This window comes from Clinocottus analis, unplaced genomic scaffold (assembly GCF_023055335.1).
Source record: "Clinocottus analis isolate CAN_PGR_092001 unplaced genomic scaffold, fCliAna1.0.p SCAF_4, whole genome shotgun sequence".
NCBI lineage: Eukaryota > Metazoa > Chordata > Actinopteri > Perciformes > Cottidae > Clinocottus > Clinocottus analis.
This window is the reverse complement of record NW_027176153.1, coordinates 17,043,380-17,060,542: the sequence shown is the minus strand read 5'-3', so window position 1 is coordinate 17,060,542 and position 17,163 is coordinate 17,043,380. Positions and strand designations below refer to the sequence as shown.

General features: G+C 45.5%; 1 protein-coding gene across 2 annotated transcripts in view; it reads right to left on the bottom strand.

The window, feature by feature from the left end:
• rarga (retinoic acid receptor gamma a) overlaps window positions 1-17,163 on the bottom strand; it is a 41,938-nt gene that overhangs the window by 12,723 nt on the left and 12,052 nt on the right. Inside the window, exon 3 of one of the 2 annotated variants that reach the window (XM_068598305.1) lies at window positions 16,095-16,458. In XM_068598305.1, coding sequence (XP_068454406.1) covers window positions 16,095-16,263 — 169 coding nt within the window. In that variant the 5' untranslated portion in view covers window positions 16,264-16,458. Of the gene's footprint in view, window positions 1-5,691; window positions 5,978-16,094; window positions 16,459-17,163 lie in introns of those variants that run through there. The other variant, XM_068598306.1, reaches the window with a different exon arrangement.

Sequence of the window (17,163 nt, the reverse complement as noted above, 5' to 3'; positions counted from 1 at the left end):
TTTTTTTACTTTGTGTCCATGTATACCTGTGTGTGTGTGTCTGTGTGTGTGTGTGTGTGTGTGTGTGTGTGTGTGTGTGTGTGTGTGTGTGTGTGTGTGTGTGTGTTTGTGTTGCCAGTAAGTAAGAATGCACTTCTGCAGGGATGTTTACACAAAATTCAGTAATTGACAGTTTTCCTTTACGGGTGTGCATGACAAAGAGCCAGCACAGGGAACATAAGTTAGGACTGGGATGAAAGATGAAATTATTCTGCATTTTTTTTCAAAATTCTATCATCCAAAGTCTGACTAAAACAGCAATTAGAATAAATGAGCCAGTTTCTACAACTTGTAGACTGTTTGCAAAATTCAGACACACGGGCTGAGTAAAAAGAAAACCTGTTTTGTGGGGGGTCTCAGTTCAAAAAATATTACAGTGAGTTGGGGAGACATCTGACCACTGACCAGCTGTACGTAAAGTTTTCAAGATGTGAACACATTCTCCTGTTTCCTGCCGTAACCCAATTTCTCCCAATAACCTGGTTTCATGTGCACTTGTAAACATGGTGAGCGAGTGAACACAGAAACAGGCACACATGTGCACATCTATTAAGTTTTCCATAGACATTCATGTTTTCACACAAAATACTCCCAAACTGACTGTTAGGTGTGTGTGTGTGTGTGTGTGTGTAAGCTAACGTGATTGTGTGCCTGTTTCCCCTCAGTGATCATACAGGCAACATTTACACACAAACAAATGAACTAATGCATATACAAATAAACTTATGTACCATTTCCAGACAAGAGTTCATGGCAGTTGCACATTGGCACATTAGAACTAATGTCCAAGTGAACACAACAGGCAGCGGGCCTCCCTCCCCTTCCTCGGCCAACTTCTCTTCCATCACTCTCCACCCCTGAGCCCAGATTATAGCTGTGTTGCACCGGCCGCCCACCACTCCCTGCCAAACACTGTCGGCTGCGTAAACACAACCCATTCACACACACACACACACACACACACACACACACGGAGGGAAGGACAGTCAGGCTCGTCTGGGTTTCTAGTCGCGGCGCGGCTCTCCGAGCCCTCCGCCTCGCACAACAGTGAGCCCCTAGCAACGCTCGAGCCAAGCTGTCAGTCAATAACATGATGGTAACAGAAGTGCTATCTTCACACTCGGCTCTCACATGGCTCCGAGCTGACTTACACACACTCCTATATATGCTGTACTCAAATACACGTGCACTAAAGTACATCGCGTGCGAAATAAACTCTCACAGGTGCGTGCATGAGTACAACAAGCATACACACAAAAAGGCCAAGGTGCACACATACACACACACACTCCCTGTCAATTGCCGAGGCCTCTGCACAAGGGAAGCTGTGCCTGGCAGGCAGAGAGCTGTTTACAGTAAACAGCTACAACAGTAGCAACCAGACATGGGTCTGGGTGGGCAGCTACACTACCTCCGTGACCAACACACTATGTAAACTATGTAAAAGAACTTACAAAAGTCCACATTATATACTCTGCTGCTGATATAAAAGGGCAAAGTGTTGGCCCAGTTGCCTCAGAACAGCCTGAACAAGAATCCACTGAATGTTTCAGCGTGAGCGCTCTTGTGAAACACTTCTTTAAAAAGAAAAGAAATCACAAAGATGGACAGAACGTCCAATGTGATGGATTCAGGGTCCACACTGTGGTTGATGAGTTTTATTTACAGTGGTGTGACTGACGCTGCTGAGGGGCTATAACCCGCTATTAGAGCGGAGCTGGATTCCAACACAGGCTTGTGGAATCCAGCCTGGCACATTGTCCGTCTCTGGGTTTGACACAGCAGTCTGGGTGCCCAACGCCAGCCAAACGGGCACGTAAACACCACATACATTGACATATGGGAGTTCACATATAGACTCTACACACACAAGCACAAGTTGACACGTTCATATTTATGCATACGCAAAAGAAACACATTAAAAAGGGGGGTTTTGGGAAATATCTCAGCAACTGCAGGGATTTAAACTGTTTATTTATAGGCGCACTGCCTATTAATGGCCTTGGCTATTACTGCAGAGCCGAGACAGATCTGTTAGCAAGGTGGTGTGACACACAGAGCTTTCCTTATCATGAAAATGGCTTCCTGCTCAGAAAGAGTTTTCCATCTTGTAAAGTCATATAATATAGTAAATATCAAACAGATATTATATAGTTAGAATGAACTTAAATCATATTGAATATTAGAGTGTTTGATTAGATGTATCACCAGTGCAAATTGTGAATTCCCCAAAAAGTTTTTTTACAGCTGCTCTTTATAAAATATTATCTGGAAATAGATGTAGCAAACACATCATAGACACGCACATACATACAAATACATACACTTCTAGATGCATAGTCTAGTGCACCTTACCCCAGAAAGACGCTTAGCAAAAGGCACTCAAACTTGGTGCTTTTTTGATGACAGTTCGTTATTACAGAACAGAAAAAGTTCCTCTCATGCTTCAGTATTTTGTGCATCTCATGTTGAACTCATCTTCTACTTCAAACAGCTCATTTAGTTGCATTAAAATAATTGTTTTCAGAGACAAGTGAAGGCTTTTCATCGGTCATATCAATTACAACTCGGTGACCTTGGGCCAGCTGACTACTTAAGCCTTTTAACTTCAGCACATTCATTTGACATTATCTTGAAAGGATCAACAAGGTTTATGTATATATAACAGCACTGACAAGTCCTCATTAGAACAGCACCCACGGTACTCTGTCTCCTTCATTCTCTGTCATACACACACACACCACCCCCTTACCCAAGATACCGCTATCTATTCCCAGTCCTGCCCCCTCAGGCATTCTAATCTTTTAATTGAATCTTTTGTAATTATAATGAAATAACTGCGGACCTCCATCAGGGAGAAAATGATCGGGGGCCAGAATGTGCCAGCGGTCACAGGAAGCTCTTATTTCTCTCCCATTGCTGCTGAGATATACCCCCATTTCAATTAGCTCCTTCAATTCACATTTGAACAGCACATTAAGGTAAAACAAAGAGGCGTGTGTGCCTGTGCATATACGTGTGTGTGTGTGAATGATTGCACACAAGGTGATGGATCAGTCTATCCATCTGGTACTGCCATGTCACTCTCTTGAATGTATCGCTTGGGAGCATCACAATTAATATCCAAACAGTGTTAAAAAGCTACGAGTGTGTTTTCGGAAGAAAAAAAAGACACTTCCCCTTCTTCTGACCCTGGAAAACTGCTAAGCGTAATTGCCTCATTCTTCTAAGCAAATGAACATTGAAGGAGAGGGAATTGGTCTGCATAGCGTCTCTGAAATGGCTTCCCTGGCAGTTGACTAATTCAGTTCTCATTGACGTATGACTAAATCAGCGTCCATTATCCTTACGTGCAAGGCAGCTCAGATGTAGTACCAGCTCCTTGGTATAAGGCACTTAAGAGCATTACACAAACCAACGCTGGTTGAAAGGGTCTCCTTTTCAGCAAGCTGACAAGGCCGCCACACATGGTGTGGATCCGGCATTGGCTGGCCCATAGCCTCTCACTAACCTCTGACATTGAGGTCTCCCATTGGTGAACAAAAAAAAACAGGAAAACTGACCACACATAAGTCGTCGAACTGTCCCGGGCTAACGGCCAACGACAGTGACACTTATCACCGCAGGAGATTTACTGCCAGGACAATAGGATATACTCATTATGTGTAAGATTTAGGGGGACAACGTTGTTTTATTGCATTTTGCACGGATTACCAAAGAACCACCGACCAATTTCAAGTGCACGTCTTTCTCCATACAGAAAAACTCGAAGCACATGAGTATCATGCCTGGGCCAGGTGACTCCCTCTGCAAACCCTGTGGTTATTTTGCAGAGCAGAGTGTGTGCTTGTGAGAGAGTGGCATGGGAGCCAGACAGGTCCCTCTGTTGTGCAGCTGGGCTGGCTTAATGAGATATCAGACTCAAACATCAATTCATCAGCCTCATTGATGAGGACAATGAGGGGCAACTGCTTCAGCAAAGAGAGGCATTATGGCTCCTCGTGTAGGGATAGGGCTGCCTTGTTTACAAAGGTTATTGGGCACAGAGGGCTTGAAACAGTACACCACACCAGCCTCCACTTTGCTCTGCTCTGCTAGACTCAGCTCCTTTACCCTCGGGGCAGCTTCTCAGGACTTTTTTTTTTTTTTCTTCTCCCCCTCTTTGATTTTTTTGGAACAAAGACCCAAAAGAAAAATGTACTCCTGGAATCTGGAGGCCTAATTTTCAAATGTATGCATGTGTGTGAATGGGCTAAAAGGAGAACCCATAGAAGCCTGATTGATTAAATAAACAAATCTCATCTTGTTATCATCAGGGTTCCCCAAGCTAAGCAGAGCAGGCTGGGCTGGCTGGAGTCCCCCCTGGCCTCGGCCTTTCCCGACAGAGCATCTGTCTTCATTAAAGCTCAGCCAGTGTGCATGACAGCCACTGAAACACTGGTGTCTTCACGATTAATGAAGACAGATGAGTCCCCCCAAGAGGCAGTAAAAAGGAACAAAAAGCAGGAGGGTGAACAAACAGAAAAATACAACAACAAAAATCAGAACCAATTTTTTTAAAAAGCTTCCCAAAAACAAGAAATCAGTCCAGCTGTTTATCCCACTGCTCTATCTCTTCTTGTATTCCTGAATGTTTTTCCACTGTCATATCTGGCTTGTCTCCCTCCACACTTCTCCCTCCATACCATGCATACACCCCCCACCCCCCTCCCTCCTTTCTCACTCTCACACGCTCTCTCACAGCAGTAGTGGCCCCCTGGAAGTGTATGGAAATGGACCCCAGTTTTGTCTTTACAGAGACAGGCCTGTTGTTATAGTCAGAGCCTTGTCTGAAGTCAAGAAGAAGAAGAAGGGAGAGGAAAAATGAGTCTGACAGAGAAGAAGAGAGAAAAAAAGAAAGCTGGCCAGAATATCCATCTGCTTTTTTTTTGCATGTGCATGTATTCTACATTTCTAATTTATTCATTTACCCATTCAATAATTCATCTACTTATTAATTCATAGCTCCAGAGGAATATCATTATCCATCTTGTATCCAGAAGCACACACAAACCTCTGACCTATGAGGACTGCAGCAGGCTACACACAACTTTAAACATCTGTAATATTCAAAGGCTATTTGTCAATAACATGTCAAAGATCTCATCAAACTTGTAGTGTCAACAAGAAAGAACGATGAACTAAAGTGTCAGTGTTTTGTCTTTCCTGTAGCTCGCCATATATTTCCTCTTTATTTCATCTATGAATACTTGTAGTCTTGTTTTTAGTGTACACCTGGCAAGGTCAAACCTCAGGTGGCTACACATTGTCACCGAAACTTGACTCCATGGGCCCCACAAGTACACAAACACACACACACACACAGTGCATATCATATCATAGCAGAGTTTCTTTCAGATGGCTGAGCAGCTCAAACTGTCTGTGGGCTGTGAGGGAGGAGAGGAGAGAAAAAGAGAGGAGAGGAGACTGTTTGTCCCAGTCTTTTCCTGTGCTGCTCTGTAGCCCCTGACAGCAGCCCCCTTGGTCGAGCCCTGAGGGGTAAGCAAGCCAGCAACGAGAGAGAGAGAGAGAGAGAGAGAGAGAGAGAGAGAGAGAGAGAGAGAGAGCGACATGATTGTGTCATACAAGAAATCCAAACAGGATGCCACTTACACTGAACGCTGGCACTGCCCGTCCAAGCGAAGGGGTCCAGCCCCGCAAAGAAGGGGCTCGCCTTCCGCAGCATGCACGCACCCCGGCTGGTGACATCATAGAGCTGACGGGGGCCCATTCCCAGAGCCTCCATACAGTCGAACATGGCACCCACCCCCCGCCCTCAGCACAAGAAAAAAAATCACTCCGAGCCCTCGGTCCTGCTGCGTCCTGCCTGCGTCCAGCGCGCACGTCACTCGCTGAGGCAGTGACAACAACACACAACAGCAGCAGCAGCAGCAGCAGCAGCAGCAGCAGCAGCAGCAGCAGCAGCAGCAGCAGCAGCAGCAGCAGCAGCAGCAGCAGCAGCAGCAGCAGCAGCAGCAGCAGCAGCAGCAACAGCTAGCTGGGTCTGCTGCCTTCACTTATCTCTCGCTGTCACTCCCTCTGCTGCTCTTTCCTGCCGATGCTGGAGTTTCCCTTCTTTCCCCCTCAGCTGGAATGCAGATCTGGTTCCTGCCTGGCTGAGCTGGGCTGAGCTGAGCGTGAGCGTGAGCGCGAGCGTGACTCCGACTCTCTCCTCTCCCCCTGCCCTTGGGTGAGCTGCTCTCTGTCTGCTGTAACAGACCTAAATAACAGCCTCTCACAGCTCTGGCTGAGCCCCAGACACGGCGGAGCGAACCAACTGCCTCGACATGACGCTCCGAGAGGGGGTGGAGATAGAGAGCGAGAGAGAGAGAGAGAGAGAGAGAGAGAGAGAGAGAGAGAGAGAGAGAGAGAGAGAGAGAGAGAGAGAGAGAGAGAATGCCAGAGAGGGAGGGCTAGAGAGAGGGACCCAGGAGGAGAGGGGGCCGTCCAGCAGAGCCTGCACTCGAGGAAGAACTGATCTGGTTAGAGGACAAAACTCTATTCCCATTCTTCTTTAGCTTTTTTGTCCATGCTGCTTTTGTGTTTTCATATTTTAACCCAGACCCTCCCCCCCCCTCTCCTTCTTCCCCCCGTCCCGCGTGTCCCATTCAGATCTGGTCCCTGTCTCCTCCATCGCACCTCCCCCAGTCAGTTCCCCTGCAGTAAATATGAGCCCCCTCCCCTCCCTTCTCTGAGCCCCCGTCTCTAATCATAACCATATTAAAGTCCAGCCACTGGCCGAGTGAGTGTGTGTGTGTGTGTGTGTGTGTGTGTGTGTGTGTGTGTGTGTGTGTGTGTGTGTGTGTGTGTGTGTGTGTGTGTGTGAGAAAGAGAGCCAGAGAGAGAGGGAGAGAGAGCGAGAAAGAACATTGTGCTGCGGTTGAACCCAGAAACCAGATGCCAGGGTAAATCCCTCCCTCTCTGTCTGTTTGAGGGAACAGAGGATGGGCAGTTCTTTCTGTCTCTCGCTGCCGAAGTGCTTTAACAGTGATGAATGAGGGCTGCCTTGCTCAATCCCCGCAGTGCATTTACACAGACAAATACCCCCAATATGCAAACACACCATGTGCTGGACACACTTCTCACAGGTTCTCTTGACCCTGTTTGTGATTTATCTCCGAGCAACCATTGTGAAGAAGCACAGAGAGCTGCGAGGATACAGATGTGACGTGCTTGTGCAAGTAGTGAATTTGAATGTGCCACCTGAATGTTTCATTCAGCACCAAAAAAAAAACTGCCTTCCACATTTGGCTTTTCTCAAGCTGCTCTGTGTATCGATAAAATAATTCAATTTAAAACATAGCAGTGCCCTCACAGTGACAGTAAATCAAAGGGAAATCAATAGGCGGTCTGCGGTCAATAAAAAAGCCTGTCACTGGTCCTAACTGTTCCTCAGCAGATGGATGGACTCTGGCTAGCGAAAGCAAACAGCTTGATGCAATGGGAGATATATGATAATAGAATGACTTTAGTCTGTGTGCCCCACACATTCATCTCCCCCTGTCAGGCCGGGACAAGTGGTACAGCCCAGCAGGCAAAAAAAAGACAACATTTCCTGTCAATCTGTGCTGCTGGCTACACTCTCCATAAACACACAGTGCCCTCCCTCCTCTTTCTCGTCTGTCTCACACTTCACTCTTTTTCCTGTCTCATGAAAGAAACCATGCTTTCACGTTTCGGGCTATTTTGAATGATTTCGATTAAAATGTTTATTGACCTAAAAGCTTTTCCTTCGGTTGAAATCCCCTTGTTTATTTTGTTAAGCTGGTTCACTAAAGCAGTCATACACACATGCATACACACACCGGCACAGACGCTGCTCACACATTTAACAGCTCTTTTGTTGCATCAAACAGTAAACAAGATCAGTAGTTTTTATGTGTTTCTTCATACACTTGTCGGGTCATAAAGGGAAAGCTTTATGACGGCAAGAATAGAAGAGTGAGGCTAACAAAGTGCTATCTATCAAAGATGCCCGCTAACAGTGTGTTGTGAAAAATTAGTCTCTTTTTTTGTACCTCTCCACCCATTAACACAATAATAATCCCAAAAAAAGTTCAGATCTGGATGCATTTCAGATTAAATCATCGCTGCCACAAGTCACATTTTTATGATCCACAAGTATTCTTCTCACACTCGTCTTTCGTCTGTTTCCTGTGTTTTTTCTTCTCTTTTTTTTTTCTCGCTGCTCGTTTCAAACAGCATCCTGGAAACTCAAAACTGGCCAATCCCCTCGTGTTCAAATGTTCTTTGTACATCGCCGTTGTTTGCCAGGGCAGCAACACAATCGATTTATAATATCATGTGCTCACACTATGAAACTCTTTTGTTTTTGGAGATTTATGGACCCTGTCCGACTGCACTGGTTTTGACATTTCTTTTTTAATGTGTTTGAGACTATAATTCAGACCACTAACCCCAAGTTCTCAAATTGTTGGCTCCAAGCACTGTGAGCCGAGTCTTCCAGCGCTTCAGAGGGTTTGCGGAGTGAGTTTAGACATCTAATCTACACATACTCCATACTGCTGCTGACCCAGGCCGGTCCTTGCCTCCCCTCCCTCCTCCCCTTCCTTCCCCAGCCAGAGAGGTTGAACTCTAGAAGAAACCCCCACTGGGCCACTAACTTTCCCCCCAAACTTATCCTGCCCTCCCTCCTTCTCTCCCTCCCTCTCTGGCTCACAAGTCTCTCCATCGCTCTCATCATACCCCCCTCCCCATTCCATGTTTCTGCAAATTTTCTCCACATTTCATCAAGTTCCCTATGGTCGTTTTCTTCCTAACTGCATGATTGTTTCAGTTGACAAAGATCTCTGCTTTTGGAAATGTTTCATTTTCGGTGGCTGCCAACCCACTGGTCATTTTGTGTGACTGCTGAGTTTAATCGTGTTCAATTGCAGCGATTAGATCACGTTCAAAAGTTGCAATGTTTCTTCTGTGACATGACATGTTTCATCTCTTTATCTACACATCAGACAGTCAGCTGCTCCCAGACTGCTTATAGCGCCACGTGGGCCGGAGCCCAGGAAAATAAGGCTTTACTGTCTGACACTCTGATGCCGATTACAGATAAGACGTATACAACACATTGTTGCCACTTCCCCTGTATACAGTCATTCACGTTCCAGCCGAGCAGTCAACAACGCAGTGGTGTGTGAGGCAATAAAGGTGGCTTGTTTTTGAAGGCCTGTGTGCTAAAAGCCGCATGGTAATTTTGAAAGGAATGCAGAGCTTTTTCATTGCTGATGTGAACATGTGCGCAGTGTGTGGACGTGCTGAAACAGATTGCCGGTGATGATAGAGACACTGAACACCAGTTCAGAGCGCCCTCCCACTGCAGCCAGATTCAGGTTACTCCGAAACGCAGACATACACAAAGGGGACGGTTACAAATATAGTAACTTAATGAAGGGCACAACAAACAATATCCATGCATCTGAAATGTTTTTTTTCCATTCTTTTCATTTAAGAACTAATTAAAGAAAGTAACAAAGGGCAATTATAGCGTTCCGACACATCACATCCATCAACTGCTCCGGCAGCATTTTTTGTTTTTTACACATGTTCAGCTCTGACAAGACATGTAATCCTATCCACTTATCTACTTCACGCTCACAGTATATCTCTGGAAGATACCTGTGTCACTGAAAAGGGATGTCAGAAATTATACTTCATTTCATTTTTAACATTTATTAAAAATACATGTGGATATGTAAAAACTTAACAAAATTGCCAATAAACGCGGGGACTTTCAAAAGGCAACGTAAAATAACATTGCATGTCTGAATTTGAGAGGGAGGAAGCAACATGCGTGTCTGAGCCTGAGCAATTATAATCTAGACTAATCCATCAATACTCAATCAGTCACATGAACCTACTTTCTGGCCAAACATCGCAACAAAAAACAATCATGGGAGGGCTCAATTCTCAGTGGCGGCCATGTTGGCGTCTGTTCACACCAAAGGCTCAACACAGAGCACTATCATTTTTTGGCCGTCTTTCAGCAAAGTCTTTTTCACTCTGTCTTCCTCTCTCGCTCTATCTGCACTGTCATGTCATTTTGCTACCCGTGTTTTCTGAAGAAAAAAAAAAAAGATCTTTTAGTCATGTGGCGAAAAACACGAAACGTCTTGTCTTGTTCTCAGAGGCCCGCCCTGGGTGCCCTCCCACGCCTTCTGAAGGCCCATCCCTCCTTTCTCGCCATTGCGTGCTCTACATCCTGCACGTGCCCACAAAGACCCATCTGAAAACAGACCCCTCCCATTTTTAATAGTAGCCTCTTTATCTTCATCTGTCATCGTGTGAGCGCTGTAGTAAACTCTGTGGCCTCTCCTTTACCAGCAACCTTTGCTGACTTTCCACACACACAGGCATGCAGGCACACGCACACATGTACACACTCAATACACAAACACACACGGTTTCAGAAAGTTTCCAGCACTTCGGGAAAATTGGCTCCAACTTGCACAGAGGGATAACGAAAGGAAATCCAAGGTGAACGTCGAGGAGAAAGAGGGAAAGAGGAGAGGGAAAAGAGTGAGGGAATTCAAGAGTGCATAAGCTGACAGGCTTTAGGTGGATACCATCGGAGGAGCAGATATTCCCCTCAGTTTCACAATAAAAACTCCTCCCGCTTTAACTTGGCAGGAAAAACAAAGTGGGCCTTTCGGTCCATTTCCTCGCTCATCTATTGAATCATGGCCAGCAATGGTTGAAAATGAAAAAAAAAAAGAGCAATGTGAAGGGAATCGATTTCCAAAAAGAAGAGCAGCACCTCGGAGAGCTGTCATCTTGAGGCTCGCGGTTACCATAGGAGATAAAACCAGGGCTGTTTATTAAAGCTCCAATCTTAGTGACAGATCAAGGACACGGCCAAACCGCAGCTATATACGAGCTGTCATCGCGCACACAAGGCCACACAAACGGTCCGTCGCATTGGTAATGTGCTATGTAGATCCTGGTCACAGGAGCAGAGATGCCAGCGAGCAGATGGCTCTTTTATGGCATTTTATTTTTTATGATTACATTTTGACACTGCTAACATTGAGATAGTGAAATAAATAGGCGCTTTGTAATTTGATGCAGTACATCTTCAACATGATTTGGTCATTTAAAACCGCTAATGGATGGAGAAAACATTTGTATTCAACATGTGCAGACCTTTACTTTTAAATGAAATGAAATGATCCAGAGTTGATTTCTTTGATTTTGACAAAGGCTCAGACAGCACGACAGATAATATGCTTGAAATAAATACAATAAATACAAATATTGGCGTATGAAAATATCATACATCATTACAGATCATTTTATACTGATCTATTTCAGTCTTTTAAAATATGATAATCCATAAGCAATGATCACATGAAAGGCTATCTCTAAATCGCCCATTCCCAAAGTTTTTCTGAAATTCTTTTAAATCCTCATTATAATGTTTTCACCTCAGGCTCAGGCGTTTTTTTTCTTTTTCTGCTCCTTTAATAAATCAAACAGAGATCAGTAAATGACACAGAGTTTGACAGAGGTCAGAGATGATTGGCTTTGCAAGCAAGAGCAAACTAAGTAAAAATGTAACTGTCAGGTGTCTCCGAGGGCCTTTCACAGATTTAAAAGAGAGATGACATCACAGTTTATTAAGAGGAACATTTATAGAGAAAGAAGTCTTTCTGTGTCTGGAAAGCGTGTGCCTGTAAGGGACAGGGCTGAGCTCATCAGTTTCTCTTTCATATCCCTCCATCCGTCACTAGAGTATACAGTAAACCCACATGAGCACATTATGCAATACCCAAACCTCCACAGTGATGCACGTACCCACCTCCATCAAGGCTGGGCTGGAAGCCAACACTTCGACCTTTATGAAAAAAAAATAAAGCTGTACAATGTGCTGTTTGTGCTGGTTTACGTATCCAGTGGAGACAGCGTCACTCTGATCATCTACATGTCCCTCTCCTCCATTTAAAGGTTTACTTAGACATTCCCTCTTAAAGCACATTTCCCACCAAAATGGCTCCTTTACGCAACTCCCCAAGCACCCTAAGCCAACATGACTTCCTTGTGTGTGTGTGTGTGTATGTGTGTGTGTGTGTGTGTGTGTGTGCGTGTGCGTGTGTGTGTGTGTGTTTGTTTGTTTAAGAATACAATGAGTGTTTTTAACTATGTCATTCTGCATGAGGATATTCTTTTCTGCTGGAACATTTTGATCTGCCTAACTTGTTTGTGTGTGTGCATGTGTGCATGTGTGTGCATTTGTGTGCGTGTGTGTGCATGTGTGTGCGTGTGTGTGTGTGTGTGTGTGCGTGTGCGTTTGTGTGTGTACGAGTAATTATCTTTTACTGTATAATGTATTTTCCTATGCAGTAGTTTCTATGAAACTTCATGAGTTATGGGATTCATGATTACATTTGACAAATATGTATATTATATTTAGCCTGTTTAATATTGATCTAGATGTTCCCAGTTCTTCCTTGATAGAAGCTCATGCTCACCACGTCGTAACTCAGCTCTGGTCTGATATACATATTGAAATTAAGTGATGAATATGCTTGGATATTAATATTGCTTAAAATGCTTTGTGATGGTGATTTGACAATGCCTGACAAAAACCTATGTGAGAAGAACATTTTACACAGTTAAAGATGTTGAGAAGTTTTTTTAATTCATTTATTCTTACAATATGCTGAGCTTTTCTTTGAGTCTTTGCCTGAGTGTAAATCCTTTCCCAACACACACAACATAAAAACCAGTTCACTAAGTCTCCACCAGGGGCACAACTGAGTAGGCGCAGGAAGCTTTTACACAAGTTTCCACACACTATTCATGGGTTTCTATTAATACAATGCTTTCAATTTCATCCCACTATGTGACGCAGCTGGAAAAGTTCACAGTCGAGCCTCTCGTGAGAGGAACTCAACATAAAGCTGTACAGTCAAGGTCTGAATCGAAAGTCCAAGCCAAGCGAAGGACGGCAGATTTTGGTCCGAGCCGTGTGGGCTGAAGGAAATGACCTACTAGCTTTTCAAAACATCCCTGTGGCTGGCTTTGGGGCCAGGGCTCCGGCCCTGATTGGTGAAAGCTTATGGAGGTGTTTCAGGGCTCAGTGGTGATGTTATCACATAGTAAGTGGCCTTAATGGACTTCCAACTGTTTGTTTGAAGGGCTCCCATAATGACAGGGATCAACTGATAACGGCCTCTGCTACACACTGCACAGAGAGCCGTTAGGCCCTCTCATGGATGAATAAATGCAAATATGAAGATATGGGTGGTAAGGATGGGAGTGTTGCAGCACACCCACATGGTCGGTGCAACTCATTCACACAGGACTTGACGTTTTATGAGTCCACTTCCTCTTTGTATGCATTAAGAATAAAGAAATGTCAACTATCTCTGCATGTGCAAACACAGCCATGCCTCTGCTCCCCTGTCTCTTCCCACTTCTGTGCAAAACAGGTATTTCCAAAGACACTCTGGTGCCAAAACACAGCGCTGCCGTGGGAGGTGCTCCGACCTGTCGGCACACCACGCACGCCCAACAAAGGTCGGCTTCACCCAGGCTACCGTTCTAACAACAATTACGCACGCAGCTCTGGAGCCGGCAAGAATGCAGTGCTATTAACTGCACACACAAACACACATAGACACAGAAACATATCCACAGAGCTGCTCCCTTTATGTGGAAGGTATTTTGTCTGTCTGGCCTACAGACGGACCTGACAACAATGAGCGGCCCTGTTAAGCCAACCCCTGGAGAAGAAGGAGAAGGAGAAGAAAAACTGGGGCCTGGGGAATGTCCGAAGCGAGGGCTCTTGTCTGCTGACTGCTGTCAGTAAAGTGACTTGTAACATTCCTTGTGAAGGGTTACACCAAAAGGACGCTTTAAAAGCGCACACTAACAGCTGATCTTTTTCCATCCACTGGTGGGAACCTAAACTGATACTCAGATGTATTTTTGAATGAGCTTCGGCAAAAGGTGTATTGTCTTCTACAAAAACAATTTGTCGATGCACACGTAAAGTTAAGTCAGCACTAATTGTCACTATGATCCGGACTTAATCTCTGACCCCAGCCTTGTTTAAGCTGTGACACAGAGTTTAAACAGAAAAATTGCAGTCCTTAACCCCTGTGAACGATACTACTGCCAGCGCGGATGTGTCCGTACAAGCAGTCATGTATGAGGGCCCCGGTGCAAGTGGTTGCCTGCGTCTTTTTGTGCTTTGATACTTGTTTTTGTTTTAACTCCTGCCAGTGTAGAAACCAAAAAGAATCCATCTGTCAGTGCGGTGGGATTTCGCTCTGTGTCAGGGGTATGTTTCTAGTTTTTAGATGAAAGAAGGGCTCTGTGGTGTGTGTGTGAGCGAGAGAGAGAGAGAGAGAGAGAGAGAGAGAGAGAGAGAGAGAGAGAGAGAGAGAGAGAGAGAGAGAGAGAGAGAGAGAGAAGAGTGTCTAGTGGTGTGTTTGCATGTGTGTGCATCTGTGTGTTTTTCTAGCAGGGTGTGTTCTTGAATTCCACCACACTAGGACATTACCCCCAGGTGCTCTCTCTCTCTCTCTCTCTCTCTCTCTCTCTCTCTCTCTCTCTCTCTCTCTCTCTCTCTCTCTCTCTCTCTCTCTCTCTCTCTCTCTCTCTCTCTGGTTCTGTGGAAATACCTTGAGGATTAGGTGGGCTGCAGCGGCGAGGAGGACGGGTGGTGGTGGGTGGGGGGCGTGGGTGGGTGGGGGGAGCTAGTAGTGATTGACGGCTGAAAGGCTGGTGAGGTGCTCAGGCATGCTGTGGTCGGGGAGAGAGGGGGACTGCACACGCAGGCAGGGGGGCTCTCAGGCTCTGCACTCAGCTGTTGCCACCCACACCCATTATAGCCCCTCCACCACCTACCAGCCACCACCACCTGCCGCCCCTTCAGCGTTGCACCCAGATACGATTTCAAATAACTCCTGCTTACCTTTACTTTATGTCTAACCTCAACAAAACTGCTCCTTCTGTTCCCTCTCTCTCTCTCTCTCTCTCTCTCTCTCTCTCTCTCTCTCTCTCTCTCTCTCTCTCCGCCTTCCTTTCTCTCCCACTGACATCCTCAGCATCAAGTTATGCAGCGGTGGTTTTAGACAAGGATACTCCCTGGCCTAGAATCCTGACGCCAATTTAAAAAAAAAAAAAAGCCTTAGCAGGGGTTTTAAACCATGACAAATGTATGTCGGCAGCGTGTGTGTAATCTGGCTAGTTTTTCAATCAGATCAACACTGACCAATAATCTCCTCTTTGTGCTCTATGCTACATACATCATCCCATGTTAGTGCTTGAGCATACAACAGTGCCCCGTGTGGTCAGGTCTGAAACTACAAGTCTGACACGAATGGAGCCTGCTGTTCCAGTACCTGACTGTTTGAACTGGGCTTTCTGCTCACCTTTCTTTCTCCAAAGCGGTGTGTGACATGCTCGTTCTGAATAAACAGTCAGACATGTCTTTCAATTGCAATTGTGCTCACTTTCAAATATGTGTTGCTTCTCGGAGCACTCATCACCTCACATTGAAAGAATGTTGTTTTGTCTCTAATTGCAGACTTGTGGGTTGCCTGTCTCACAAAAGCTCGGAGAGAGGTGTAGATACACACACACACACACACACACACACACACACACACACACACACACACACACACACACACACACACACGCGCAAGCGAGCGAAGCCAGAGCCAGCGTTTGTGGTCTCAACCACACCATCTACAAGCATCTACATGGAAACCACAGGAGCAGAGTAATCATTGTATTGATGAAAGTGGACTTTTTATTCATGGTTTCTTTGGGGGATTTTCTTTTTTTCTCATACCACTCATCCTATATCGCAAACAGACCCGAAGGTTTTCCATTTCCACAAAATTGCACATAATGAAGTGCAATTTAAACAGCTTCTTTCCAGTTCATGTCCAAATTGTATATAATGTGACTAAAAGGACGGCATGGAGGACATATGTAGTTAGAGTTGAAATGGAAAAGTCAAACACACAGTAATGAAACTGACTTACAGAGAGCGGCCATCTCTTTGGGCAGGTCCGCACCAAATCTCCCAAACAGGCTGCTGTTGGCCAGCAGGTCGAACGGGGAGTGGCTTCTCATGGAGTTGAAGGCGAAGGGGTAGACAGCAGGTGGGAAGCCGGTCATGTGACCCACCTGCTGTTCCCTGTTGGTAGCCATGGCGACGGAGCACACCCCGGGGTCCGTAGCAGGCCGCTGGGGGAAACGAACAGGTTCTCACAACACCTGGAAATCCCCTGAAAAGTTGAAATCTGCGTCCTTTCGAAGACCCTCAGGATGTGGGGAATGGATGAGTGACGACAGGGCCGCTGGTTTTAGTGACTGCACTTTCAAGGGGTCATCCAATTCACTTTTCTGAGGAAGAGAAGGCAGAGGCATTTGTTATTTTTTTTTTTCAAATAAATTCACCACATGAAAACCAACGGATAATTGTTTGTGATTGGCTTGAACATGACGATACAATCAGTGGTTTGTGTTGACATCCTCTCTGGATTCCACAAACACAAGTCACCTCACATCAACTCTGAGACCATGATCCATCTACACGCTCCGGGACGGAGAATAGTTTATCCACAGCTCTAATGCAAGAAGGATGTGCAAACTTCAGACCAGCAGGTAGGAGAGGAAAGGAAGTGAGGAAGGACAGCAGGAACCAGAGCAGATAAAGATGTGAGAGAAAAAGAAGGAGTGAGCAGTGTGAGGAAAAGCCAGAAAAACTGGGACTGGGCGAGGGGAAAAGAAAATAAGAACGAAGTTTGGAAAAAGTTATAACAGCGAAGAGTGGGGGGGAGGGTAAAAAAGAGAGAGAGAGAAAGAGAGAGAGCTCTTGTTCTTGCAGTTTTGAAGAGCTTCCAGACTTCTACAGTGATTCCAGGCTATGCCATATGATTTAAATCACCAGAACTCTACTATAAAGAGCTCCTCTGTTCCTGCTGCCAGCCTAGCACAGCAGCCTGCCTCTCTGCCTCTTTCCCTCAGGACCAGAGGCCCAGACACGGGGTCCGGAGCATGAAGAAGAGAGGGAGGAGGGGGCGGATGGGGGTAGATGGTAGGGAAAAT